The following is a 27,341-nucleotide window of genomic DNA, read 5'->3' on the forward strand; positions in this document are numbered from 1 at the left end:
TCTTTTCCAAATTCAGATGACATTAATTGTAGCACGTTTTTAATAGTGAAAAACTAGAAAATTTTGTCATTAATAACAAATAATGGAATAGTATACAGTCTTTAATAAGAAATGAGCTAGACTATATATATATATACACACATATATACACACACACACACACACACATACATATGTACACACAATACAGACTTTATATAGATGTAGGTATGGCTTTAATTTAAAATAAGAGATCAGACAAGAAAAGATATTTATACTAATGAGGGGAAAAAATACAAGGCAAATCACACAACACTAGGTACATGATTCCTTCTGTTACCAGCCAGGCACAGCGGTACATACGTGTAATCCCAGAAAGTTGGGAACATGAGGCAGAAGAATTACAAATTTAAGGTCAGCTTCAGCAATATAGTGAGACCCTTAGCAACTGAGTGTGACCCTGTCTCAACATGAAAAATGAAAAAAGGACTGGCAATATAGGTCAGTAGTAAATTATCCTTGGATTCAATCAGGAAGAGAGGAAAAGCAGGGAGGGCAAGCAAGAAGAAAAAAATTGCTTTTATTTGTATGGGTATACACACTAAATTGCTAACAAGGAAGGGGATTTAGCAACTGGGGGTACACTGGGGATTGAAACCAGGGATGCACTACCACTAAGTTATATCAGCAGCCCTTTATATTTTTTATTTTGAGACAGGTCTCTTACTAAGTGGTTGAGCCTGGCCTTGAACTTACAATTTTCCTACTTCAGCCTCCTGAGTATCTGGGATAAGAGGCATGCCACTGTGCCTGGAGATAATTTTTATTTTTCACAATGAACTTATGTAAATCTTATAAGCATCAGGTAGGTTATCAACAAATATTCTCTTTTGTTATGGCCAGTTAAATAAAATATGAATAAAATTCATGTTATTTGAAAATTACTCCTGTCATCTTGACTCCAGTAAATTCTACGAAATATAAGTAAAAACCACCACTTTCCAGTTCAAAGATGGATTTCAGTAAATGTTCTTAAAAAATATTCAACACTCACCAATCCCCAAAACTGAAATGCTTAATGATTTATGACAGGAATCAACAAATTTTTTCTATTAAGAGCCAGAGAGTTGGCTCAGGAGGCTAAGGCAAGAGAACTGTAAGTTCAAAGCCAGCTTCAGCAACTTAGTGAGGCCTTAAACAATTTAGCAAGACCTTGTCTCTAAATAAAATATATAAAAGGGCCAGAGATGTGGCTCAATAGTTAAGCACCCAGATAGTAAATATTTTAGACTTTGCAGGCACACATGGTCTCTGTTACATATTCTTTGATTCGTGTTTTGTTTTTACAACTCTACAAATATTGTTAAAAAAATTCTTGGCCAAACCCACACATGCTAGGATAAACTTGCCAGCCATAGTTTTGCCCACCACTGATTTATAATGTACCAGCATCTAGAGTCTACTATTTTTTAAATATTTATTTAGTTGTAGATGAACATACAGTATCTTTCTTTATTTTTATGTGGTGCTGAGGATCGAACCCAGTGCCTCACACATACAAGGCAAGCATTTTACCACTGAGCTACAGCCCCAGCCCCTAGAAGTCTAATATTTTATTATTTTTTTTAATATTTATTTTTTAGTTATCGGCGGACACAACATCTTTCTTTGTATGTGGTGCTGAGGATCGAACCTGGGCCGCACGCATGCCAGGCAAGGGCGCTACCGCTTGAGCCACATCCCCAGCCCAAAGTCTAATATTTTAAATGTTACACCAAGGATGTTAAAGGTCACAGGGGTCAGTTTTATTCTACATTAAATGACATTATAGCACTTAAAATTACAAGCTGATTAATACATTTAATTCTACATGTTAGACAAACTAATAAAACAGTGAAAGAACACAGTAAATAAAATTTCAAGTATTCATATTATATAATCATGATCATGTGTGTGCCTATAAAGCACACATATCCATTTGGAAAAAAAAATCAGCTGAATTTAAATGCTATACATCAAAGATCAAGTCTCCTTTTATGATACTTAAAATCATTCACACATTCAAGTAATCAAAATTAGTTAGTCTTTACTGAAAATTAAGAACTGGATTCAGAGACCGGTAGTGATTTATTTGGCTTTAATTTTTTTAATTTATAAGGATTATTATAAAATATTAACCAACAACATCAAATATTACTCTGAAGTCCATATTCTTGCTTGATGTGGTGGCATAAGCCTATCATCCCAGCAACTCCAGAGGCTGAGGCAGGACCACAAATTCAAGGCCAGCCTACACAATTTAGCAAGACCTTGTCTCAAAAACTAAAAAGGGATAGGGATATATCTCAGTACTACACCACCCCAGGTTTAATTCCCAATATCAAAAAAATTTTTCATTATGAATAATAAACTGAGTCTAATTAAAAGTCTCAAATGAAAAATTTATCCTGCAAAAGAAACCAAATACTCTTTTATAATAATCTTACCTAGACTGGTGGGTTTTATCAGTTCATCCAATAAGTCATAAAATGGTAGTTTTTGAAGTTTTATATCCGGATGGACTGGATGAAGAGCTGATGTAAGATGTGGGAGTTCCAGTTCATGTTTAGGTCCCAGGAGAGAAACAGGGAGTAACGGTGATGATGCCGGGTGACCATCATAAGTGAGCTGTGGAATGGTGGATGGAGACAAAGTTGCTGGCATAGGACTTGAATGTACATTAGGGATGGACAAGTCCGCAGGCGTCATGATTTTCTGGGGGAACCGCCGCCTATAGAGTTCTTTAATTTTCATTTGTACAGCAGGACTACAGCCAGCCTTTAGCAAATGCAGGGCTTTTGTGAGAAGTTCGTGTTTGCGTCCGTGCTTGTTTCTCCCAGCGTAGCCCAACAGTACTTGTAGTTCAGAAACTCTAAGGCTCATAACCATTTGCTTAGAGAAAAAATAAAATATAAAATGTTAGTATCCAATAAAATAATCTATAATATTAACAATATATTACTATAACCCCTCCCCCTTCCTTATGATTTGCTTAAAGGACAAATCATTGACAATTCTAATGATTTTAAACTTAAAAGTTAATCACTTAAATAACCAAATAAATTTTAAATTAATGTTCACAGATTCATTGACTTCCCCCCAGGATTAAGAAACATGTAAGATAAAGTATACACCAGGTACACATCCACTGTTAATGATGAAATTGTCAGGTATTCATCAAACGCTGAGTCTCCAGGAGAGTGCGCTATATAGATAGCAAAGGTGATAACGTGCCTTCAAGAACATTTCTGGTTTTGTGGGGGGAAAATTATAAGTATATTTGAAACAAACAGTCCACCTCAAACACTAGATGTAGGAAGAATATCAGTAACATTATCAAGTATTACATTCTGTAGTAACTCTGGAATGTATAGGACTTAAACTATACCTTTTTTGGTCCCTTATATACCAGATCCTAAATTTGATATTTTCATATGGGCTGCCATTTTTTTTTTCTTTTTACAACTCCACAGGTGTCATCCTTTCTGCTTTATATACGAGAAGACCAGTTCAGAAAGTTTAAATAACTTACTATGGCCACATAACCTAAGTAGCAGATGAAAGTCAAACCCAAATCTATGGGTTTCTAAAAATTCAGGCTCTTTTCACTAAACTATTAGGAAAAGAACAGAGCTAGACGTATATTACTTTTACTCCACTGGGAAGGCCAGGTTGAAAGTCCAAAAATTTGATCTACATGCCACAACATACATGAAAACAGTGGATTCCATTTTCCAATAGTTCAGTTTTTAAACTATTTTTACTGGATATTTTTCATGTCTTTGTTTTAGCACTTATCCTGCTATACTGTTATTTTCTGCTTATATAAGTGATTCTATTACTATTCTAAAGTTCTCTAAGGCACATGTCCTTAGCATCCTTAGTCCTTAGCATCCAGGACTAAGGCCGACAATAGTAGAAACTTAAAAATGTCTAGAAAGTAAATGAATAAACAAGAATGGTATATCAGATGAAATGGATGGAGGTGAAGCTATAGTGAAAAGTTATCCAAATGAATACCTAAACACATGTGCTCTATAGAGGCATACAAAAAGACATAACAAAACTTTGAAAATAAATTCTAGGGGCTAGGGCTCAGCGGTAGCACATTTACCTAGCATGTGTGAGACACTGGGTTTGATTCTCAGCACCATATATAAATAAAAAATATAAAGTTCTATCAAAAACTAAAAATAAAAATTTTAATAAATAAATAAATTCTCCCCCAAATCCCATATTATCAAAGGTTGTAAAATCACTAACTATAATGTCAAAAAGATACCATTTTCTCTCTACTCAACAAAATGTCCCAAACAGCACAAAATAGGCTTAAGAATTTTATTATTTATTTTCAAGGGAATAAGGAATTCAGGGTGTGACTGCACACACCTGCAATCCCAGCAACTGAGGCAGGAGAATTGCCAAGTTCTACCCTCAGCAAATCAGCAAGGCCCTAAGCAACTTAGTAAGACCCTGTCTCAAAAAGTAAAGTAAACCAATCTGCAGGATAGAACCAGGTGGGGGGCATAGGGAATTCAAACTGAAATGCACTATTAGTAAGTGTGCTCTGTTTTTAAAAGAAACAACATGAAATTTCAAGGGTTTAAGGTTAAAAATAAGTTTAAATTGGCATTGGACATATATACTTCATTTTATAAGGGAAAAGAAGTACAAAATTTAAGGAGAACTATCTTTCCATTTCAAGTTAACTCCATTTTTCCTAAGTAAAAAATAAAATCAGCAATACAGTAATTACCATGAACTCTTTTTTTTAAAATATTTATTTTTATTTTTTTTAGTTTTCAGCGGACACAACATCTTTTATTTGTATGTGGTGCTGAGGATCGAACCCAGCACCACATGCATGCCAGGTGAGCACGTTACCGCTTGAGCCACATCGCCAGCCCCTACCATGAACTCTTCACACGACAGTACAAGTATTTAAACATAGCACAGAGAGCCAGAGAGGTGGCATATGCCTGTAATCCCAGCTAACTGGGAGGCCAACACAGAAGAATCATTTGAGCCTAGAAGTTCAAGACAGCCTGGGCAACAATTTGAGACACAGTCTTAAAATAAATAGGTAAAAAAAAAGCACAGACTTATAATTGTTCTATTTTTATGGAAAAACACATTGACAAGTTACATAAGTTAAAATCTCTTGCTGCTAGGTCCAAAGAAAAAGTTAGTGATACAACAATAAACCTAACTGCTCTTAGTTATATTTTTTGACCGCCTCTGAAAGGCAAAGCAAGCAAAAGCAACAGCTAAAATAATACCTAGTACACAGTATGTACTCTAATGTAGCTGCTGTTAACAAGCCATGACTTCTAACTTTTTTTTTTTAACATCAATCATCACAATTATGAGGCAGACATAGTCCCCGTTTTTTACATGGGAAATAGTAAAGCTAAGAAAGTTGTTGACCTGGTTAGGGGAAAGGGGAAAAAATAGAGCAATGGATTAATCAATAAGAACTTTGTAGCTCCAGTCAGGTGTGCAGTGATACATGCCTGTAATCCCAGTGGCTCCAGAGGCAAAGACAGGAGGACTGCAAGTTCAAAGCCAGCCTTAGCAATGGCGAGGGACTAAATAACTCAGTGAGACCCTGTCTCTAAAAAAACACAAATTGGGCTGGGTATATGGCTCAGTGGTTGAGTGCCCCTGAGTTCAATCTCCAGTACCTCCCCTCTCCAAAAAGGAACTTTGTAGCCAGGAGCAGTGACACATGCCTGTAATCCCAGCAGCTTGAGAGGCTAAGACAGGAGGAGTTCAAAGCCAGCTTCAGCAACTTAGTGAGGCCCTAAGCAACTCATAAGACCCGGTCTTTAAATAAAATGTAAAAAAGGCTGGGGATATGGCTCAATGGTTAAGCACCCCCGAGTTCAATCCTCAGTACTAAAAAAAAGTTATAGTTTGTACTTGAGTAGTTTCAGCAGTTTAAAAAACATAATAAAGGACTGGCTTTGAGGGTATTTAAAATAAAGTAGGAAGGAATGAGAAACAGAGAAGAGGAAAATGCTTGGGAGTGATATTGGCCAAATTATATTGTCATATTGCATGTACAAATATGTAACAACAAATTCTACTAATATATACCACTATAATGCCACCAATAAAAAATGTGGGGAAAAAATATAAAATGAACTGGGAATGTAGATCAATGATGAAGTCCCTGCCCCTGGGTTCAATCCCCATTTCAGGGGTGTGGGGGAGGTGAGAAGAAAAACATAACAACTTTCAATCTTTAAAAAAAAAAAAAAGAAAAAAAAACAAACCACCAATTACTAAATGGGCAAATGAATTAACAGATACTTCTCAAAAGAAAAAAATAAAAATGACCAAGAAATTATGAAAAAAATGTTCAACATCATTAGTAATTAGACAAATGCAAATCATAGTAATGTAGCCACATCAATGTTCACAGCAGCTCAATTCACAATAGCTAAACTGTGGAAGCAACCTTCAATAGATAAATGAATAAAGAAACTGTGGTATATATACACAATGGAATATCACTCCGTATTAAGAGAGAATAAAATAATGGCATTTGCAGGTAAATGGATGGAGTTGGAGAATATCATGCTAATCGAAGTAAGCCAATCCCCAAAAAACAAAGGCCAAATGTTCTCTCTGATAAGTGCTTGGTGATCCACATAGGGGCATGGAAAAAATGGAGGAACTTTGGGCAAAGGGGAGGGTTAGGAGCATGCACGGGGGCAGGAAAGATGGTGGAATGAGATGGACATCATTACCTTAGGTACATGTATGACTACATATATGGTGTGATGCTACATTGTGTACAACCAGAGAAATGAAAAATTGTGTTGCAATTGTGTACAATGAATCAAAATGCACTCTGCTGTCATATACACTTAATTAAAATTAATTAATTTTTAAAAACTACACTGAGATTTCAAATCCCACCAGTCAGAATGACAGTCATCAGGAATACAAATAATAATAAATGCTGAACAGGATGTGGAGAAAAAAAACAACACTTTTCTATTGTTGGTGGGAGTATAAATTATTACAATCACAATGAAAATCACTATGGAATTTCCTCAAAAGACTAGGAATGGAACCACCATATGACCCAGCTGTACCACTCCTCAATATCTATCCTAAGAATTAAACTCAGCAAACTGTAGTGATACATGCATACCCATGTTTATAGCAGCACAATTCACAATAGCCAAATTATGGAACCCACCTAGGTGTCATCAATGGATGAATGAAGAAAATGTAGTATGTGTGAGTGTGTGTGTGTGTGTGTGTGTGTGTGTGTGTGTGTGTGGTTTTATTCAGTCATAAAGAAGCAAGTAAGAATGTCATTTGCAAGAAAATGGATGGAACTTATAATTATGTTAAGTGAAAAAAGTCAAACTCAGAAGGTCAAGGGTCATATGTTCTCTCATATAAAGCTAAAGAGGAAAATGAAAAAGGGTGGGGGGAGGTGATCTCATGAAAATCAAAGGGAGATCAGCAGAGGAAAAGGACCAGTGGGAGGAGGAGAAGTGGGAAAGTGCTGGGGAGTGATATTGGCCAAATTATAGTCATATTGTGTGCATCTACAAATATGTATAACAACAAATCCCACCACTCTGTACTAACTACAATGCACCAATAAAATAATGTGGGAAAAATACAGTTTGAAGACCCCCCCCCCCAAAAAAAATAAATAAAATAAAATGAAGTAGGGCCATAAAAAGGAGCCATAACAAGCTGGGTTGGGTCTGGAGTCAGGTAAGTGAGCACCTTAAATTCTGCACCCTAGTGCTTCACTCACCTCATCCTAGTCCCAGATCTACCAAGCACTTTGTCTAGTTTGATAGCAGACTCTTAAGTATGTTTAAAAAGAGAGGGGAAAGCAAGTAAAAAGGAAGAGTAAAGATCCTGGAAACAAAGGCAACAGGTCTCTGAGTAACAGCTTCAGGGATTAGAAAATGAACAAATACAGAAGGATCAAATGAGACAGAGAGAGATGTCCACCCTGGAGAACCCTGGAGAGATACTTTGGAGACACACAGCGATGGGAAGGAGGAGGCAGAAAAAAGAAAAGAAATTTTATATAGAAATGTGGAGAGGCAACTCAAAGACATTCCATTTGACAAATCTCCTTTTGTATTATATTCAACCATCCTCATATCTATAATAACATAAACTCTGAAGATATTGAGTAAATGTAAATAAATGAAGGAAGAAATGAATGGATAGATGAAATAGAATGGTAGATAAATACATGTGTACTTTAGTTTAAAAAAAATTTAAAAACTTGCTGAATGTCACACAACAAATTCCACATCAAAAGTACTTCCACATTTTAACATACTGTTTAAACAAATTGCATGCCTTTTAATTAGGAAACAGAAAAATATCTACTAGAAGATAAATTTAACAGCTGGCGCGGTGGTGCACGCCAGTAATCCCAGGGGCTGGGGAGGCTTAGGCAGGAGGATTGCAAGTTCAAAACCAGCCTCAGCAAAAGCAAAGCACTAAGCAACTCAGTGAGACCCTATCTCTAAATAAAATACAAAAGAGGGCTGGGGATGTGAGTTCAATCCCCAGTACAAAAAAAAGTAGGTGGTTAAAGTAAGAAAGTATAAAAAAGATTTTAAATATTTTTCATTTTTTTAAAAAATAAAGTATATGGATTTATATCAACCACTGAACAGTATAATCACATGCAAAGAAAGATCAGGTGGTACCTATTGCTATTATTGTACCAACTGCTGCATATTCTCCTACCCTCCCCCAGGAGTACTCTACCACTGAGCTAACATCCCAAGACTCCCCTTCTCCCCCTTTTTACTTTCTTTAATTTTGAGATAAGAGTCTCCCTAAATTGCCCAAGCTGGCCTTGAACTTTCAATCCTCCTGCCTCACTCTCCCAAGTAGCTAGGATTACAGGCATGTGACACCACAGCTGGCTGTGGTATTCTCAAGGACAGCAGGAGCACGCAGTTTAAAAAAAAAAAAAAAAACTAAAGGGGGTAGAAAACACTGCAACATCTAAAGCACCACTTAATCAAAAAGCTGCAAGAATCGTGAAGCAGTCGATTCGCAATGTACAATGCTGACAACAGAGGAAAACTAGGCACTTAAATATATCTGAGATGTTGAAATTTTTTAATCTGCCATGTGTTTAAAAATCTCCAAGGGCTGGAGTTGTGGCTCAGTGGTAGAGCACTTGCCTAGCATGCATGAGTTCAATCCCCGGGACCACATAAAAATAAACAAAATAAAGGTATTGTGTCCAATCTACAACTAAAAAAAAAAAATCTTTCCATTTGTTAGTTCTACAACAAAATGAATGCTTACAACTAAGGGTAACATCAACCACTACTACTATAGAAATTATCACCTCCTTGGCAATTTCATAGCTTTCTTCCTCAAATGATATAGTTCTTAGAATTGTAGAAGATTAAAAATGCCAGAGAAGTGTATATATTCTGTACAGAAGAGCATTCCGTGAGTAGCGTCTTCTTAAAATTTTTAAAGAGATGTGCACATAATTTTATTTTATTTTTTTAAAGAGAGAGGGAGAGATAGAGAGATATAGATAGAGAGAGAGAGAGAGAATTTTAATATATATATATATATATTTTAGTTTTCGGCGAACACAACATCTTTGTTTGTATGTGGTGCTGAGGATCGAACCCAGGCCGCACGCATGCCAGGCGAGCCCGCTACCGCTTGAGCCACATCCCCAGCCCTGAGCACATAATTTTAAAAGCCAAATCATTTTAACAAGAAAAAACAGCAGCTACGTACCCCACCCGCAATTTTCAAATCCCTACGGCAACCATTTTGACTTTTTAGCTATTTCTTCTAGGATTTTTCATTATGATCTATTCTTAATTTTTCATTTTAGGTATTTATTGACTTCCCATGGTAACAAAATGTTTAGCTCTGTCACATCTCTCTTCCCACCTCATCATCATAATTTGTGATAGAATCAACGGTCAATATTATTTTCAGCCATTATAGTAATATAACAGCTAAACCATTATTAGAGTTAATAACTGCACCATTTCCCCACCTGCTTAGTTATCTTAAGTATTGACTGCCTATTCATCTGCAAACTGCTACAGTCTAACTTTCCTCTTCATATATTCAAATATATCAGGTAATTCTGTTTTAATTTCTTTCTTAAAGACTTACTTCCTGTGGGCCTGGTGCCACACACCTGTAATCCCAGAGGCTCAGAAGGCTATGGCAGGAGGATCACAAGTTCGTTCAAGATCAGCCTCAAAAACTAAGCAAGGCCCTAAGCATCTTGGAGAGATCCTGTCTCAAAATTAAAGCAAATAAAAATAAAAAGGGCTGGGGAATGTGACTCAGTGGCTAAGCAACCCTGGGTTTAATCTTTAGTACCAAAATAACAACAACCACCAAAAAAAAAGAAAAATCTTACTTCCTAAAGCTCTCCATCATGTTCCAATCTAGACTGGTTAAATATTAAGCCTGATGTACAATTATGATCACGGAATTTTCCATTAACTTATCCTGGGAATTCTTTTTTATACTGGATCTCCTGTTTCCTAATCTCATTTCTACTTCTTTCTTGGTTTTGTCTTTTAGTGGGGTATTTTCCAGTAGCTTTCAGAGAAGGGGAGCATGGGAAGGTTTTGTTTTATTCACTACATTATGTCTTTAAAAATCTTCATTTACCTGTACTTAACTGAATGGCTCAGTGCAGAATTCTAGAGAGGAAATCATGTTTTGTAAGCATTCTGAATGTCTTTCCTCATTGTCTTCTGGTTCCCAGTGTTGGTATTAAGAAGACTGGCACCATTCAAATCTTTAATCTTCATAGTCAACTGTGTATCCCCCTCTGGAAGCCTTATTCCTCTTTATGTGTTCTGAAATTTAACAATGTTGTATCTTTGGGTTGGTTTTGTTTTTGTTTTGTTTGTTCGAATGAACTGATAATTGCTGACCCTTTAAGATAAGCTGGGCATGGTAGTGCACGCCTGTGATCCCAGCAGCTTGGGAGGCTGAGGCAGGAGGATTATGAGTTCAAAGCCAGCTTCAGCAACTTAACCAGGCTCTAAGCAACTCAAGGAGACTCTGTTTCTAAATAAAATGTAAAAAAGAGCTGGGGATGTGTGCTCAATGGCTAAGCATCCCTGGGTTTAATTCCTGGTACCAACAAAAATAATAATAATAAATAAATAAAATTTACAGATACATGTCCTTCAGTTCAGTTCTGGGAAATTTTATGCCAATAATCTTCTTTCAGTTTTTTTTTTTTTTGTTGTTGTTGTTCTTTTTCTTATATGCCTATCTGAATACTGGCCTTCCAAAATGAATTCTCTAAGTATTCTCAGGGAAGAGTAGGGAGGAATGGGAGAGTAGACATGTATGCCCCCACCATTCAATAAGAAGGCATTTCTCAGGCTGGGGTTGTAGCTCAGTGGTAAATCACTTGCCTAATATGTGAGACACTGGGTTAGATTCTCATCACTGCATTTATTAAAGATCCATCAGAGAAGGTATTTTTAAAAAGAAGGCATTTCCTTCAATTGTCTTTTTAGGACATAAAACTTTTTATAAAAATAGACACGTGTAGGTGAACACTATCTCAAGTACACAAAGGCAGGGTCCATATTCTGAAAAAGACAGACAATATTTAAGTAACAGCAATAAGAAGGGTGCTTTTTGCAATTAAATAGAAAGTGCCAGTTTTATTGTCTCATTAGCTATGACCGTATACTATTAAAGGTCATATCTAAATTGTGAATAAGAATTAGATGCTACTAGTGAACAACATAATTATTCTCATTCAAACATCCCACTGCAATGGTTTATAGGATTAGTCATAAGGCAGACCCTATGAGTCTGTATCTGGTAACACTTTATAACTAATTATAGGCCAGAATGAATTCTAAAGATAGCCAAACTAGGCATTTAATAATGTCATAATATTTCATTTATACTTTTGCTTTCTATCCACAAACCAAAGGAATAATCAAAAGGTCTATAATAGCAAACATTAAAGCATGCACAGTACAACAAAAATACTTCATTCATTATTTTCTGGTCAGATTCATTCAACGGGACTGAATTTTGGATTATTTCTAATCCTTCCCATTAGAAATAGTTAATAAGTAGATGGTAGGTTAGCAATCTGTCGACAATGCCTAGTTCAACCAGAAAACCTAGTTAGACAGTTTCTACTCAAAGCAGTAAATCAGGTTGATGACATACTTCTCCATAATCTTTCTTCCACCCAATGTCTCATCTTTTATTTATTTATTTATTAAGCTAACTGGAAAATTACATGTTGTACCTATCCATCCCAGCTGATATTCTTTATCCTCTCCTGATCTCTATTCTTCATATTGATTGCACTGAGCTCCCACAAAATATTATAATTATACATAAATGGAGATTCCATTCTCCTTTAAGCAAACTATAAACTTAACACTATTGAAATGATGTATGAGCTTCAATTTTTTTTTTTTAATATTTATTTTTCAAGTATCGGCGGACACAACATCTTTGTTTGTATGTGGTGCATGAGGATCGAACCCGGGCCGCACGTATGCCAAGCAAGCGCGCTACCACTTGAGCCACATCCCCAGCCCCCTGAGCTTCAATTTTTGACAGGCAATTTAAATGTGATCCTCATTTATGTACTAAATTTACTGAAACTATTTTACGTACTTCAAAAGCTCCTTCTTGATAACTTGAATCCAAAAGTAACAAATCTAAGTCAGAATGTTTTTAAAATCTGAATATAATATTTTTCACAATAAAAAATATAGCTTAAGCCAAACATGGTGGCACACACCTGTAATCCCAACAGTTCAGGAGACTGAGGCAGAAGGATCGCAAATTCAAAGCCAGCCTCAGCAACTTGGTAAGACCCTGTCTCAAAATAAAAAATAAAAAAAAGCAAGGAATGTGGCTCAGTGGTTAAGAGGCCCTGGGCTCAATTCCAGGTACAAAAAAAACAAAAAAAAACAACAACAAATATATATATATATATATAATTATATATATATATATATATATATATATATATATAATTTTAAAATATAATTTAAAATTGTAGGATTTAAAACACATTGACCAACTCCTTATGCAGAAGTGCAGAGTCAAAAAAAAATATGGTTCCTCTTTCAGGGGAAAAAATGCTCTGCACAGATATACAATAAAATGCCTTTTAAAATCAGGCCTGATAGCACACACCTGTAATCCTAGTAACTCGGGTGCTGAGGCAGGGGGATCACAAATTCAAGGCCAGCCTCAGCAACTTAATAAGACTGTAAACAACTTAGTGAGACCCTATCTCAAAAGTAAAAAGGGCTGGGGATATAGCACAGTGATAAAGCACCCCTAGGTTAAATCCCTAGTACAAAAAAAAAAAAAAAAAAAAGAATTTATGGAAGTAACACCAACAGGATGAGTGAGGCAAGAAGAGACAAATAGGTCTGGGGTTGTAGCTCAGTGGCACTCGACTAGCACGTGCGAGGCCCTGAGTTCGAGCCTCAGCACCACATAAAAATAAATAAGTGAAATAAAGGTATTGTGTCCAACTACAACTAAAAAATAAATTAAAAAAAAAAAGAAGAGACAAATAACTTCTAACAAGCTAGGTACAGTGAAATATGCTTATAATCCCAGCCACTTGGGAGACCAAGGTGGGAGGGTTCCAAGTTCAAGTTCAAGGCCAGCTCAGGAAACCCTGTGAGATCCTATCTCAAAATTTAAAAAGGGGTAGGGATGTGGCTCAGTGGTACAGTATTTGCCTAGCATGTGCAAAGCCCTGGATTCCATCTCCAATACCACACACACTAAAAAAATCTATTCTCTATGGGGCTGGGGCTCAGCGGTAGTGCACTTGCCTGGCATGTGTGAGGCACTGGGTTAGATTCTCAGCACCACATATAAATAAATAAAAAGATCTAGCGACAATTTAAAAAAAAAAAAACCTCCTCTCTAAAGGTTACAGCAACAAACAGGAAATATTTATCTACATATATGGTAAAAAAGGAACTGTGACAATGGAAATAAAGAAGACAAGGCCAGGAAATTCTGCAAGTAAAAACTGAAGGTTATGGTCAATATTGTGGCTTATGGTGGGTCTTTGAAAAATTAGTACTATACTTGATCATGAGGACCATCATCATTTACTTTCAAAATAAAATCTAAAAAATAATAACCAGGCTGGGCATCTGACCCACGCCTATAATTTCAGACTCCAGGGGCTGAGGCTGAGGCTGAGGCAGCAGGACTGCAAGTTTGAGGTCAGCCTCAGCAACTTAGTGAGACTATGTTTCAAAATAAAAGGGCTGAGGTATGGTTCAGTGATAGAACACCTCTGGGTTCAGCCTCCAGCACTACCAAAAAAAGGAAGAAAAGATAAAAGAGGTGGACCTGGTGGTACACGCCTATAATTCCAGCCACCCAGGAGGCTGAGGCAGGAGGATTGCAAGTTCAAAGCCAGCATCAGCAACTTAAAACCCTAAGCAACTTAGTGAAAGCCCGTCTCAAAATAAAAAAATAAAAAAGGCTGGGGATATGGCTCAGTGGTTAAGTGCCCCTGGGTTCAATCCCTGGTGAAAGGAAAAGGAAAGGGGAAGGGGAAGGAAAGGAAGAAAAGAAAGGACTTTTAAGAAATTTTAAGTCTATCAAACTCTAAAATATCAAATATTCTTTTCTAACCTGTTATTTTGCTGCAGCCGGACTGCGGCACTAACCCTCCTCCAACCAAAAACAAACGTAACACAGCATTTGCAACGGAAATACCACCCCATTTAATTCAAGTTTCACACAGGAAGCAATGAAAGAAACAGTATACCCTATCTGAAAGTTGAGATGCCTAATGAAGAAAGATGTATTTACAAAACAAAAAGTGAGAAAAAGAATGCTTTCTATAAGTAAACAAAGCTTTTAAATTACAGCCTTTAATTTAGGTTCCAGAACAGAAATCAAGGAAAAGCCTTAAAGGGATGTATTAGAAGAACTATTTCAGAGTAGCAGGTGTAATTAGTTTACAGAGCTAGCAAGAAAATGAAGTTAGACTCAAAGTCAGATCCAAAGTCCACACAATGCTGCAAGAAAACTATTAGATAATTTTAAAATGCTTTTGGGAACAATATAAACACAGGATCAGAACATAAAACAGAACTAAGATCTCCCTGCCTAATCCTACATTTAATACACTGGTTTTCCATACTTTGTGACTAATTGATGGTCTCTCAACCTGTGGAGAGACCATCACTTCTAATAGTTCATGACCTTTAAAAAAAAATTAGTTAAAAGCTGTATGAATCCAATTTCCTTTAAACTTCCACCTACTGTCCATTATTCTTAAAATGTGTTAAGGTTTTTTCCCAAATATACCCTTTGACCATTGTTCTGGGTGTCCTACAGTCCATAGTACTGGGGAATGAATGAAATATTCTAGATATGGTCTGACAAGGCTTGAATACAGTAGTATTTCTATTCCTATCATTATGATCCCTATTATGATGTTTCTACCAATTTAACCTAATAAAACATTTACATTTTAGATTGTTTTTATATATATATATATATATATATATATATATTTAGTTTTCGGTGGACACAACATCTTTATTTTATTTTTATGTGGTGCTAAGGATCGAACCCAGTGCCCCCCGCATGCTAGGCGAGCGAACTACCGTTTGAGCCACATCCCCAGCCCTTAGATTGGCTTTATTTGAAAAAGGGGAGAGTGGGCTGGGTTTGTGGCTCCGTGGTAGAGAGCTTACCTCATATGTATGAGGCACTGGGTTCAATTCTCAGCACCACATATAAATAAATGAATAAAGGTCCATCAACAACTTAAAAAAATTTTTTTTAAAGAGGGGGGAAGGTATGGTATGTGTTATACTTTTGTTTTAGTGGGGATTGGTAGAGTGCATCCCCATCATCTTGTTGCTTATATTAAGACAGAAGCTAACAAAAATCTTCATTCAACATCTTTCACATGAACTATTACAAAGTCAAAGAACCCTATCCTCTAACACAATTTTCCTGTTGATTGTTTGGTTTTTGTGGTGCTGAGGAATAGAACCCAAAATCTCCCACGTGTTAGATAAGTACTATACCCACTGAGCTACAAGCTCCAAACCCACTAAGCTACATTCCCAGCCCACAATTAATTTAAAGGCAAAAACTTTTATTTAATGCTGTTAAACTGCATTTTCTTCAGCTTATAATTCTAAACTCTCAAAACTCTTGAAAAACTATACCTGTTTATTGTGCAACTTATCATACAGTGTATAAATCACTGATTTTCTAGTCTGTGTCTTCTGGTAGACTTGGCATTTTTCAAGGACAATCATATCCAAGTCCCTGGTGCTAAAAATAGTTCATGACACCTTATAAGTAAGTGCCTAGGGGATGATGAACTAATTCCTCTTGATTCTGTCATCTAACACATCCTCAGTTTTGTGTCCTCTACAAAATCTAACTGTTGCCTCTTAAATATTCACCTAGGTCAACTTCAAAACTTGATATAACTGGGTCAAGACTAGAGAGCCCTGTGGCACATCACAAGAGATTACCCTCTAATGGCACATCACAGGAGATTACCCTCTAAGTAACAATAAAGTTTAAGGTTACAAGTAAAATTATTCAACTACTTGATATTCAGATGACTATTTCCTAAGTTTAATTATTCAATGAACATTGTCCAGAAAGCTCAAGAAAAATTATTAAAGTAGTATTTCAGTCCCAATTTATAAATTTCAGAGAAAAACTGATTTAAAAAAAGAAATGTTCTCAAAGTTCTGGGGATAATTTCTCATAAACTACACAGAAATGTGTAAAAGAAAAAAAATGGCTTACAGGAAAAGTTTGTTTTGCAATGACAGCTTGCCTGAGTGTATTTTAAAATCCCATCAGAAACCTACTCATGAATGATAACACTCCTCCTTTTCTACATGGAAGGAAACACATCCATTTGATTACTAGTTACAGATAAGAGAAACAATTTCACAACAACAAGCATCCTTTGTCTACATAAAGTAAAATTGCTAACCTACTGTAAAACTTAAATCATTATCTTCAGAACAGATCATTATGATCAATATTTTGGTGGAGGGGGAGACCAGGGAGTTAATCCAGGGGCACTTTACCACAGAGCCACATTCCCAGCCCTTTATTATTTTGAAACAAATTTTTGCCAAGTTGCTTAGGGCCTCACTGAGTTGCTGAGTCTGGCTTTGAACTTGTGATTCTCCTGCCTCAGCCTCCCCAGTGTCTGGGATTACAGGTGTGCACCACTGATCAAAATTTACATGCAAAATTACTACAGTAGTAAAATAAATTTTAAGAAAATGTTAGACTTAGCTGGGTGTGGTGACACCACCTTAAAATCAGGGACTCAAATTCAAGGCCAGCCTTAGCCTTTATTTTGAAGCCCTGTCTAAAAAAAAAAAAAAAAAGAATCAAAAGGGCTAAAGATGGTGGAAAAGATGAACATCATTACCCTAAGTACATGTATGAATACACGAATGGCGTAAATATACTTTGTATACAATCATAAACATGAAAAATTGTGCTCTATATGTGTAATATGAATTGTAATGCATTCTGCTGTCATATAACAAATTAGAATAAAAAAAAAATTTAAAAAGGGGCTGAAGATATAGGTCAGTGGCAAAGTTCCCCTGGGTTTAATCCCTAGTACCAAAAAAAAAAAGAAAAGAAAAGAAAAGTGTTCACATTCTTTTTACAGAAATTCCATTAATGTAGATAAAAACACGTAAGGTAGGGCCAAGGAAAACACGTTACACAGTATTCCTGAAATTTATGGAAGAGAAGGTAGATGGACTATTCACAATACTTTGAGGCCAAAACAATTAACAGACTATTCCTTCTAGCATCCATGTTAACATATCCAGAACATCAACCAAAACAAAATAAAACCCAGGCTGTGGTATTACATGCCTTCAATCCCAGCTACAGGAGGATTGTAAATTCAAGGACAACCCTAGCAACTTAATGAGCACCTATCTCAAAATGAGATACTGAAAACGGTTGTGGATGTAGCTCATAGGTAGAGCACTATTGAATGTAATCCCCCAGTACGAGAGAGAGAGAGAGAGAGAGAGAGAGAGAGAGAGAGAGAGAGAAAACAATGCTAAAGAGAAAGGAAGAAGTAATTTTTAAAAATATATAGCATAAATACAGAAAAAATGCTTAACTGAGTACAATTCATAAATTAGCCAAAAAAGAAAAAAAAAAACTCTAGTTAAGATAAAAAATACTTAATCTTTTATTGTCATTAGAAATAAAATGAGTTCATTATAATCAATTAAAAAAAGAACAATTAAAGAAAATTCATTTCCCCCCCTTTCGTGGTACCAGGGATTGAATTTAGGGTCTTGTAAATGACCATGGAGCAACATCCCAGCCTCCCACCTCCACCCCCATCCAGCTTTTTGAATTTGAGTCCTGATCTAGTTTATTTGCCCAAGCTGACCTCAAACTTTCCATCCTCCTGCCTCAAGCTCTGTCCGAAGTAGCTAAAATTACAGGTATGTGCCACCGTGCCTGGGTGAAAACTTATTTTTAATGCCATTTCTTAAACACATAACTAATCAAATTCCAGAGCTAAATACAGCCAATGTTCTTAAAAGTAAGTTTGTTTGTTTCATTTCTAAACCTAGAAAGCATAATTTAGTTGGGTATGGAGCCACACTTCTCTAACCCCAGCTAACAAGGAACGAAAGTTTGAGGTCAGCCTGGAACTGTATCAAAACCCTGACCCCCCAAAAAAAACTTGGTGCGAGAAGAGTACTGGGGAATTGAATCCTGGGGTGCTTTACCACTGAGTTACACCCCCAATCTTTTTTTAATTTTCTTTTTTTAAATTTTGAGACAGGGTCTAAATTGCTTAAAGCCTCACTAAATTGCTAAAGCTGGCCTCAAATTTGTAATCCTCCTGCTTCAGCCTTCCCATTTGCTGGGATTATAGGTATGCAATACCAAGTCTGACCCAAAATAAAAAAAAATATTTTCAAAACAGGACTGAAGATGTTAACTCAGTGATAAAGTGGTTCCCTAGCATGTGTGAGGCCCTGGGTTCAATTCCCAGTACTAGGGGGTAGGGGGAAGGAATATTTCCCATCTGAAGACCAACAAATAAATTCTAGCAGAGGAAATGATGCCTACATTAATTAAATACCTATCACTAAATCCTAAGACAAATGATAAAAACAAAAACAAAAATATATATATATATAGGTATATTGCCTAGTTTGGAAGAATACTGGAAAGCCTTTTAAAATTCTGTTAAGGGCTGGGGTTGTAGCTCAGTGGTAGTGCACTTGCCTGGGACGTGAGGCACTGGGTTCAATCCTCAACATGATCGATCGATCGATCGATAGATATAAAACAAAGGTGTTGTGTCCATCTACAACTAAAAAAAAAATTTAGCTAAATAAAATAAAATTCTGAATAGTGGGGTGCAGTGATGCAAACCTGTAATCACAGCGACTCGGGAGACTAAGACAGGAGAATTGCAAGATCAAGGCTATCCTGGGCAACTTAATAAGGCAATTTATCAAGACCCTATCTTAAAAAAAGGGGCAGGTGAAATATAGCTCAGTGATAAAGCACTCCTGGGTTAAAGCTCTAGTATCAATAAATTTATATTGAGGAAAATGTAACTGAAATTACTTTTTGGCTTTTTTCCCCTTTTATTTATGTGGGGGGTGACCTCCCACTCTACCACTGAGCTATTAGATGCTTCAGCCCAAGGTTATAATTTTTTAAGATATTATTTTAGTTGTAGATGGATATAATATCTTTATTTATTATTTTTGTAGTACCGAGGATTGAACCCAGTGCCTCACCATGTGCTAGGCAAGCACTCTACCACTGAATCATAACCCCAACCCCTTCAAAATATACTTACTTATTGTAATACAGTTAGTTACCTAGATGGAATCAAACAGAAATCCCAAAATAAAATTAATAGGCTGGGGCTGGAGCTCAATCGTAGAGCATCTGTGTACCATGTGTAAAGCCCTGGGTTCAATCCCTAACATCACAAAAAAACAAAACTAAAATACAATCTGACTGGGCTTTAAATTTAAGAACTACAATTTAAAGTAACTGATAAATCAGGCACAGTGGCACATACCATGTAATCCCAGCGGCTCAGAAAGCTGAGGCAGGACTTAGCAAGGCCCTAAGCAATTTAGCAAGACCTCATCTCTAACTAAAATATAAAAAGGGCTCGGGATGTGGCTCAGTGATTAAGTACCCCTGAGTTCAATCCTTGGTACCATTAAAAAAAAAAAACTTAAAATGAAAATAAAAGTAACTGATAAGATACTTTAGATCAGCATTTTTCAGGTTCATAGTGATAACAGGTATTCAGAAAAATACAGTTCTGGGGCAAGACAAGTTCAGAAAATTTAATATTCTATAATTCTTTACCATGCCTTCCCTTTTCAAATTATATTAACACATTAAAGATTCCAAGAAATCCAGCAGAAAGGTTTTGTTAACCTAATTCTGTACAAATTTACTTTGACATTAGTTTGTAACACTGTCACAAAACTCTTCTTTATTATCATCTTATTTCTTAGTACTTCATAGAAGAATTCTCAAAAAACTAAGAGGGAATCATTTTTTCCAGGAGTTCCATACCATGCCTGTTGTTCTAGCTAAATTTTGAAAGTATCTCCTTCCACTCTCAAGTACCCGTTTAGATGATAAATTAGTCATCTTAGAGAAAATGTGGTGACAAAACATATAAAATATTTGAACTACCATTACTAAATACCAAGTTAGCATGTCCATATTACTGCACTCGGTTAAAATGTTATATAGATGATGATTTACCTTGATGCCTTTTCTCAAATTTCTTAAAAATTCTCCATTAGCAATCTTACAGGTATTTTCAAAATACTCTAGAGTATTGAATTCTTATTACCTGAACCAAACAGATAGTGAAAATATGGTAAGTAAGGAATTCATTTTATCCAATAGTAAGGAAAGGAACTCTTGAAAACACTTTTGCAGCACACAGATGTAAAGTTTTTCCTTTCTTTTTTTAGTTGTAGGTAGACACAATATCTTTATTTTTGTGTGGTGCTGAGGATCGAACCCAGTGCCTCATGCATGTTAGGCAAGTGCTCTACCATCTGAGCTACAACCCCAGCCCAGATGTAAAGTTTTTAAAAGATCTGATGTTGTTTTGCAGTACTAGGAACTAAACCCAGTGCCTTGGACATGCTGGGTAAGCACTCTTACCATTAAGCTACATGCCCAGCCTTTTAAATTTTTGAGACAGTTTTTGAGATAATTTGCTAAATTGTCCAGGCTGGCCTCTAATTTGTAATCTTCCTGCCTCAGTCTCCTAAATGCCCAAGTTCACCACACTCAGCTAAAAGGTTTTATTTATTGTTTTTATTTTTTGGAACTGGGGATTAAACCAAAGGGCACTATCTGTATCCCCAGCCCTTTTTATTTTTACATTTTATTTTAAGACAGGGTATCACTAAGTTGCTTAGGACCTTGCTAAATTGCTGAAGCTGGCTGTGAACTTGCATCCTCCTGCCTCAGCCTCCTGAGCCAATGGGTTTACTGGCATGCACCACCATGCCTGGCTAAAAGCTTTTTTAAATTAATTACTGCAGGTTCCATCTATGACCCCCTTCCCCATGCTGGCGATTGAACCCAGAGTGTTGGCACATGCTGGGCAAGCTCTCTACCACTAAACTACATTCCCAGTCACCCCACCCTTTTTTTTTTTTTTTTTGGTAGGCAGGCTCTTGCTAAATTCTCTAGGCTGCCCTTGAATTTATGATCATTCTGCAACAAATACCCCACTAGCTGGGATTATAGGTATGCATCTCTGTACCTGGCTTTCTCAGAATTCATGAGCTCCTTTTCACTTAGCCCAGTATTCCTGTGTGACCTCATTCACCTCATAACTTCAAATTTCCATCTCCTTTTGTATGGAGGCAGGGATTAAACACAGGGATGCTGTACCATTAAGCTACATCCCCAGCCCTTTATATTTTATTTTTTAAATTTTGATATAGGGTCTCCCTTAGTCACCCAGGCTAAACTTTCAATTCTCCTACCTCAGCCTCCAGAGTTGCTGGAATTATAGGCATAAGCCACTGTGCTCAGCTCCTATTACCATTTTCATTTATACTACAATGATCTCTTCCCTAGATTTCTGTAAAATGCTCTTTAGGGATTTTTCTGCCCCAACAATGTCCTTTTCAAGTCACACTCATGCTGCTACCATTAAGTTCCAAGTTTTTAATTCTGCAAATATTTTAACAAAATTGACACAAGTGCATTAAAATAGGTTGGAAATCATAATCTAGAACTTATATTACATTTAATTAATATAATTATGTTATAATTATATTCTTCTTATCCTATAATTGTATATTACACACTATATTTACATTTTTATAGGTGTTCCACATATGGGACGATGGGACAAAATGGATTAAACTTTTCAGTGACTATTGCACTCAGTATAAAGATCGTACTTCCTAACATGGCCTAAGATATACTTCATAATCCAGTCTCAGCCACAGTCATCAATCCCTTAATCAGCTTTCCATCCTCTTAGACTTTCACATACATGCTGTTCTCTCCCTTCTGGCATCCTAACCTTTCTCTAGGTAACTCCAACTCATTCTATTTTCAATTTGTATGTTCATCACATTTGGAATACATTCCTTAGGACACCTGTAATATTAGTAAATTGACCCTCCCATGTGGCTTCTCTGTTTAACTCATTACAGTTCTTATGCCATATGTAGAAGGACTCTGTTTTCTACCAAACTACATGCTTTATATATATATATTGAGACTGTGTCTTGTTCATCAATAAATAATAATATAACATCTATCTTAATTTATTTTGAACCATACTGATATTGCAATCCCGCTACAAATTATACATGTTAAATCCCACAAATAAAATCATTATATAAATGTATCCAATGCCTACTCAGTATACTGACATCCAAACTCAGTAACTATAGTGTTCAAACAATAAATTTTCTTAGTTTGGAGGGCTAAATTAAAGTTAGTACTCAATCGTGTAAAGAATGAGAAGTTATAAAAACATTATAAATTGTAAAAAATATAGGAATAGGTAAGAAACTGCTTATAATTAAAATTAAATATAAATCTGAGCTGGGCATGGTAGCACAAGCCTGTAAGCCCAGCAACTTGGGAGGTTGAGGCAAGAGGCTCACACAAGTTCAAGGCCAGACTCAGAAACTTAGTGAGGCAACTTAGGGAGACCCTGTCTCAAAATTAGAAATAAAAGTTCAATCCCCAGCACCAAAAATAAATAGCCCATTACTTCTTAACATTATCATGCTAAGTGAAATAAGCCAGTTCCAAAAAACAAAGGCCAAATGTTGTGATATGTAGATGCTAATACACAATAAAGTGGGAGAGGGGAGAATAGATATTCATTGGATTAGACAAAAGGAATGAAAGGAAAGGAAGGTGATAGAAATAGGAAAGACAGTAGAATGAACTGGACATAACTTTCCTATGTTCATAGATGAACACACAACTAACGAAACTCCACATCATGTACAACCACAAGAATATAATCCTACTGTTATACTCCATGTGTGTATAATATGTCAAAATACACTCTACTGTCATGTATATCTAAAAAAACAATTTTCAATGGTACAATGCTATGCCTAGTATGCCTGAGGCTCTGGGTTAGATCCCCAACACCACACACACAAAAAAGACTATTTTCAGCCAGGTGCAGTGACACATACCTGTAATTCAGCAAATTGGGAAGATGAGGCAAGATGATTGCAAGTCCAAAGCCAGCCTTTCAATTTACTGAGACCCTGTCTCAAAACAAAAAATAAAAAGGGCTGGGGATACAGATCAGTGGTAGAGCACAGCAGTCCTGGATTCAATCCCCAGGATCCCCCTCCAAATGAATTCAAATTTTAAAAATTTTAAATCTATTTTCAAAAAATTAGGGAGAAGATTGTTTTATATTTTTGCAAAGCTCTCTGATGTCTAGCTTAATAAAAACAGTCTGATTTTCATATCCATTTCCACAATCTGCTGTATTAAGTTGTTTAATATGAAGAAACTTCAGCCTCAAAGTTCCATAGTTAGGAGCAAAATGTTGTATTTTTATTAAAATACTCTATTTTTATTGATTAAATTGACTGATACTAAGGATTGAACCCAGGGGTACTTTACAACTGAGCTATGTCCCTAGCCCTTTTTATTTTTATTTTGAGCCAGGGTCTATCTAACTAAGTTACTTAGGACCTTGCTAAATTCCTGAGGCTGGACTTGCAATCCTCCTGCCTCAGCCTCCACAGTCACTGGGATTACAGGCATGGCTCATTATACTTCTTTAACATAACACATTCATTACTATCACAATGATCTTATCAAAAAGTCAAATATTGGAAACTGTCAAGCTCACAGTGTCAAATACAAGTTTTTCAAAATTCTATTTTTACTTGAAAGCTTAAATTGTATCATTAGCAACAAATATTGTCAGATGTTCTCCCCTGTCATTACAGTCCCTTGTAATGACAGGACTTTTTTTTTTTTTTGAGAAAATGTATGCCAAATCCAAGTCTATATAACTATACTTTGCCAGCAATTATTTCAAGTAAAAATGTATTCCATTAAAAAAGCAGCTAGTTTAGCTTGCAAGTCAAACAACTGCACAAGTCTTTTCCCTGAGCAAACCATCAGATTTGGTATTCAATAAAAGTGCTTTACAGGGTACTTCTGATGTCATCATATAGAATACAATTTAAAACTTACTCAAGAATTCAGATACAACAAAATCAATGTTTCATTGCCTCATCAAGGACATTAAATGTAAAAGGCATTTATTTTTTAATTCCAAGTATCTGCTAATAGAGAACACAACTATTAGTACAATTCAATACCCCTACCTTACTTCATGCTAAGTAACCAGTTGTTTTGCCCACTATTGATTTTGCAAATGTCAATATAGCAAATAATGCCTTACTATTAGTATTAAAATAGTTTTGACCTCAAGGACCCCCAGAGTCTGGTGAACCACTAGAGATTTGAGAAACAAACCTTGAGATACCACTCTAACAACTGATGCATTACTTATATCACCTTTTAAAAGACAATTTTTAATAAATATTCCATTACAAGTGTTTCAATAACTATCCATACCTGTGTGGCAATATACTTCAAACCACCAACAGCTTAGCACCTCATACATAACAGGCACTCAAAAATATAAATGAATGACATAATTGTGACAGAAACTTCTTAATAATCAATTATCAAATACATACTATAAGCCATGTTCTGAGCTAGGCACCTTTCTTTGGGTAACTTATAAAAGCTTATACACCAGAATGATAATGGTGTATAATAATGGGAAAGGTTTACCCCACATTTACACTTATTGTGTCAATGAAGAGAAAAATTATAAATATCTCAAAAATGAAAAATTACTCTTCAAAGGGATATTTTGAATTTTTTTAAAAGGAAAATAGTGAATACATACATACTCTGAAATTTTCCTCATCTTTAAAGTTAGACCTGCATGTCTTATTTTTAAGAAAAGGCTTTAAAATTCACCATAAAGCACAAGGTAGCATGTTAAATTCTGTTTTAAGCTCTACTCCATGAAACTAAAAACAGGCTTGCTCACATTCAGAAACCCAAACTGCTTTGGTGGTGCACTCCAGAATCCCATAAAGAACCTACAATTTCATTTCTCCTCAAGCCAAACAATCCTTACCTCTTATGTTTTTCATATATATTTTTAAGTGAATCTCCAACATTAATACTGTACAGGTTACATTAAATGTGGTAGAGAGGAGTTATAGCTCAGTGGTAAAGCACGTGCTTAGTATAGATAATGCCTTGGGTTTAATCCCCAGCATCGAAAAAATAAAAAAAATAAAAATCAAGGGCTGGGATGTAGCTCAGTGGGGGCCTGCACAAGGCCCCTGGGATCAATCCCCAGTACTGGAGGGAAAAAAAATTGTTTGTTTGTTTTTTTTAAATCAGTATAGCAGCCCAGCACGGTTGTACTCCCCTGTAATCCTAGCTGCTGGGGAGGCTAAGGCAGGAGGATCAAGAGTTCAAAGCCACCTTCAGCAATTTAGCAAGGCCCTAAGCAACATAGCTTTTTAATTTAGACCTTGTCTCTAAATAAAAAATATAAAAAGGGCTGCAGATGTGACTCAGGGTTAAGTGCCCCTGGTTCAATCCCTGGAACCAAAAAAACAAAAAGAAAATCAGTATAGAAAAACCATTAAATGAGTTCTTAAAAAAACTTTTTTTTTTTTGGGGGGGGGGGCATACTGCTGGACATTGAGACCAGAGCCTCCCACATGACAGGCAAGTGCTCCACCGATGAGCTACAACCCCACTCCATCAAGAACTGTCAATCATATATATTGACATTTCAGTAAATAAATCTGTATAACCATACATATAAAATATTCTGCAGTGTTAAAAAGAATAAAACCAGCTGGGCACAGTGACAAACACCTGTAATCCCAGTGACTCAAGGTTGAGGCAGGAGGATTGCAAGTTCAAAGCCAGCCTCAGCAATTTAGCAAGGTCCTAAGCAACTCAGTGAGACCCTGTCTCTAAATAAAATACAAAAAAGGGCTGGGGATGTGACTCAGCGGCCAAGTACCCCTGAGTTTAATCCCCAGTACCCAGGAAAAAAAATAAAATAAAACCATCTCATTTTTTGGACATGTCATGGAAAGATCTTCAACATTCACTATTGAGTAAAAAAAGTAAACTGTAGGAATAAATTGTATAGTATGATCCCATTTATGTTTTTAGAAGATATTTATGTGGCATGTACAAATAAGAGTTCCTTCAATGATCCCAGTTTTATTCTGATGTTATACAATAAATTACAAATATTATAAAAATATACACATTTAAATGCCCATGCAGAGGAAAAAAATAGAAGGCCAAACACAAAAAGCCACATATTATATGATTTCATTTGTAGAAAAATATAAAAGCAGAAAAATCTATTGAGACAAAACAACAGCTTAGCAGATGCCTAGGGTTGGGGGTGAAGGAAGATGGGGAAACAGAAGAAACAGGGGGAGAAGCGGGAGTGAAGGGGGAGTGAATCCAGGGCCGCTTAACCACTGAGAACATCTCCAGCCCTTTTTCATATTTTATTTAGAGACGGGGTCTTGCTGAGTTGCTTAAGGTCTAAGTTGCTGAAGCTGGCTTTGAACTCACAATCCTCCTGCCTTACTTTTTGAAATAAGAAAAAAGTCTGAAACTGATTATGATAATGGCTGTACAACTTTGTGAAT

The 27,341-nt window shown here is 36.1% G+C and overlaps 1 protein-coding gene across 3 annotated transcripts in view; it reads right to left on the bottom strand.

The window, feature by feature from the left end:
- The window catches only part of Pias1 (protein inhibitor of activated STAT 1), a 129,973-nt gene that overhangs the window by 94,402 nt on the left and 8,230 nt on the right, over positions 1-27,341 (bottom strand). For 2 of the 3 annotated variants that reach the window (XM_048793011.1, XM_048793012.1), the window contains exons 2-3: positions 23,796-23,870; positions 2,466-2,910 (exon numbers count right to left, since the gene is read on the bottom strand). In XM_048793011.1, coding sequence (XP_048648968.1) covers positions 2,466-2,910; positions 23,796-23,870 — 520 coding nt within the window. The remainder of the gene's footprint in view (positions 1-2,465; positions 2,911-23,795; positions 23,871-27,341) is intronic. The other variant, XM_015480491.1, reaches the window with a different exon arrangement.

The sequence above is a fragment of the Marmota marmota genome, unplaced genomic scaffold (genome assembly GCF_001458135.2).
Source record: "Marmota marmota marmota unplaced genomic scaffold, marMar, whole genome shotgun sequence".
NCBI classification, from domain to species: Eukaryota; Metazoa; Chordata; class Mammalia; order Rodentia; family Sciuridae; genus Marmota; species Marmota marmota.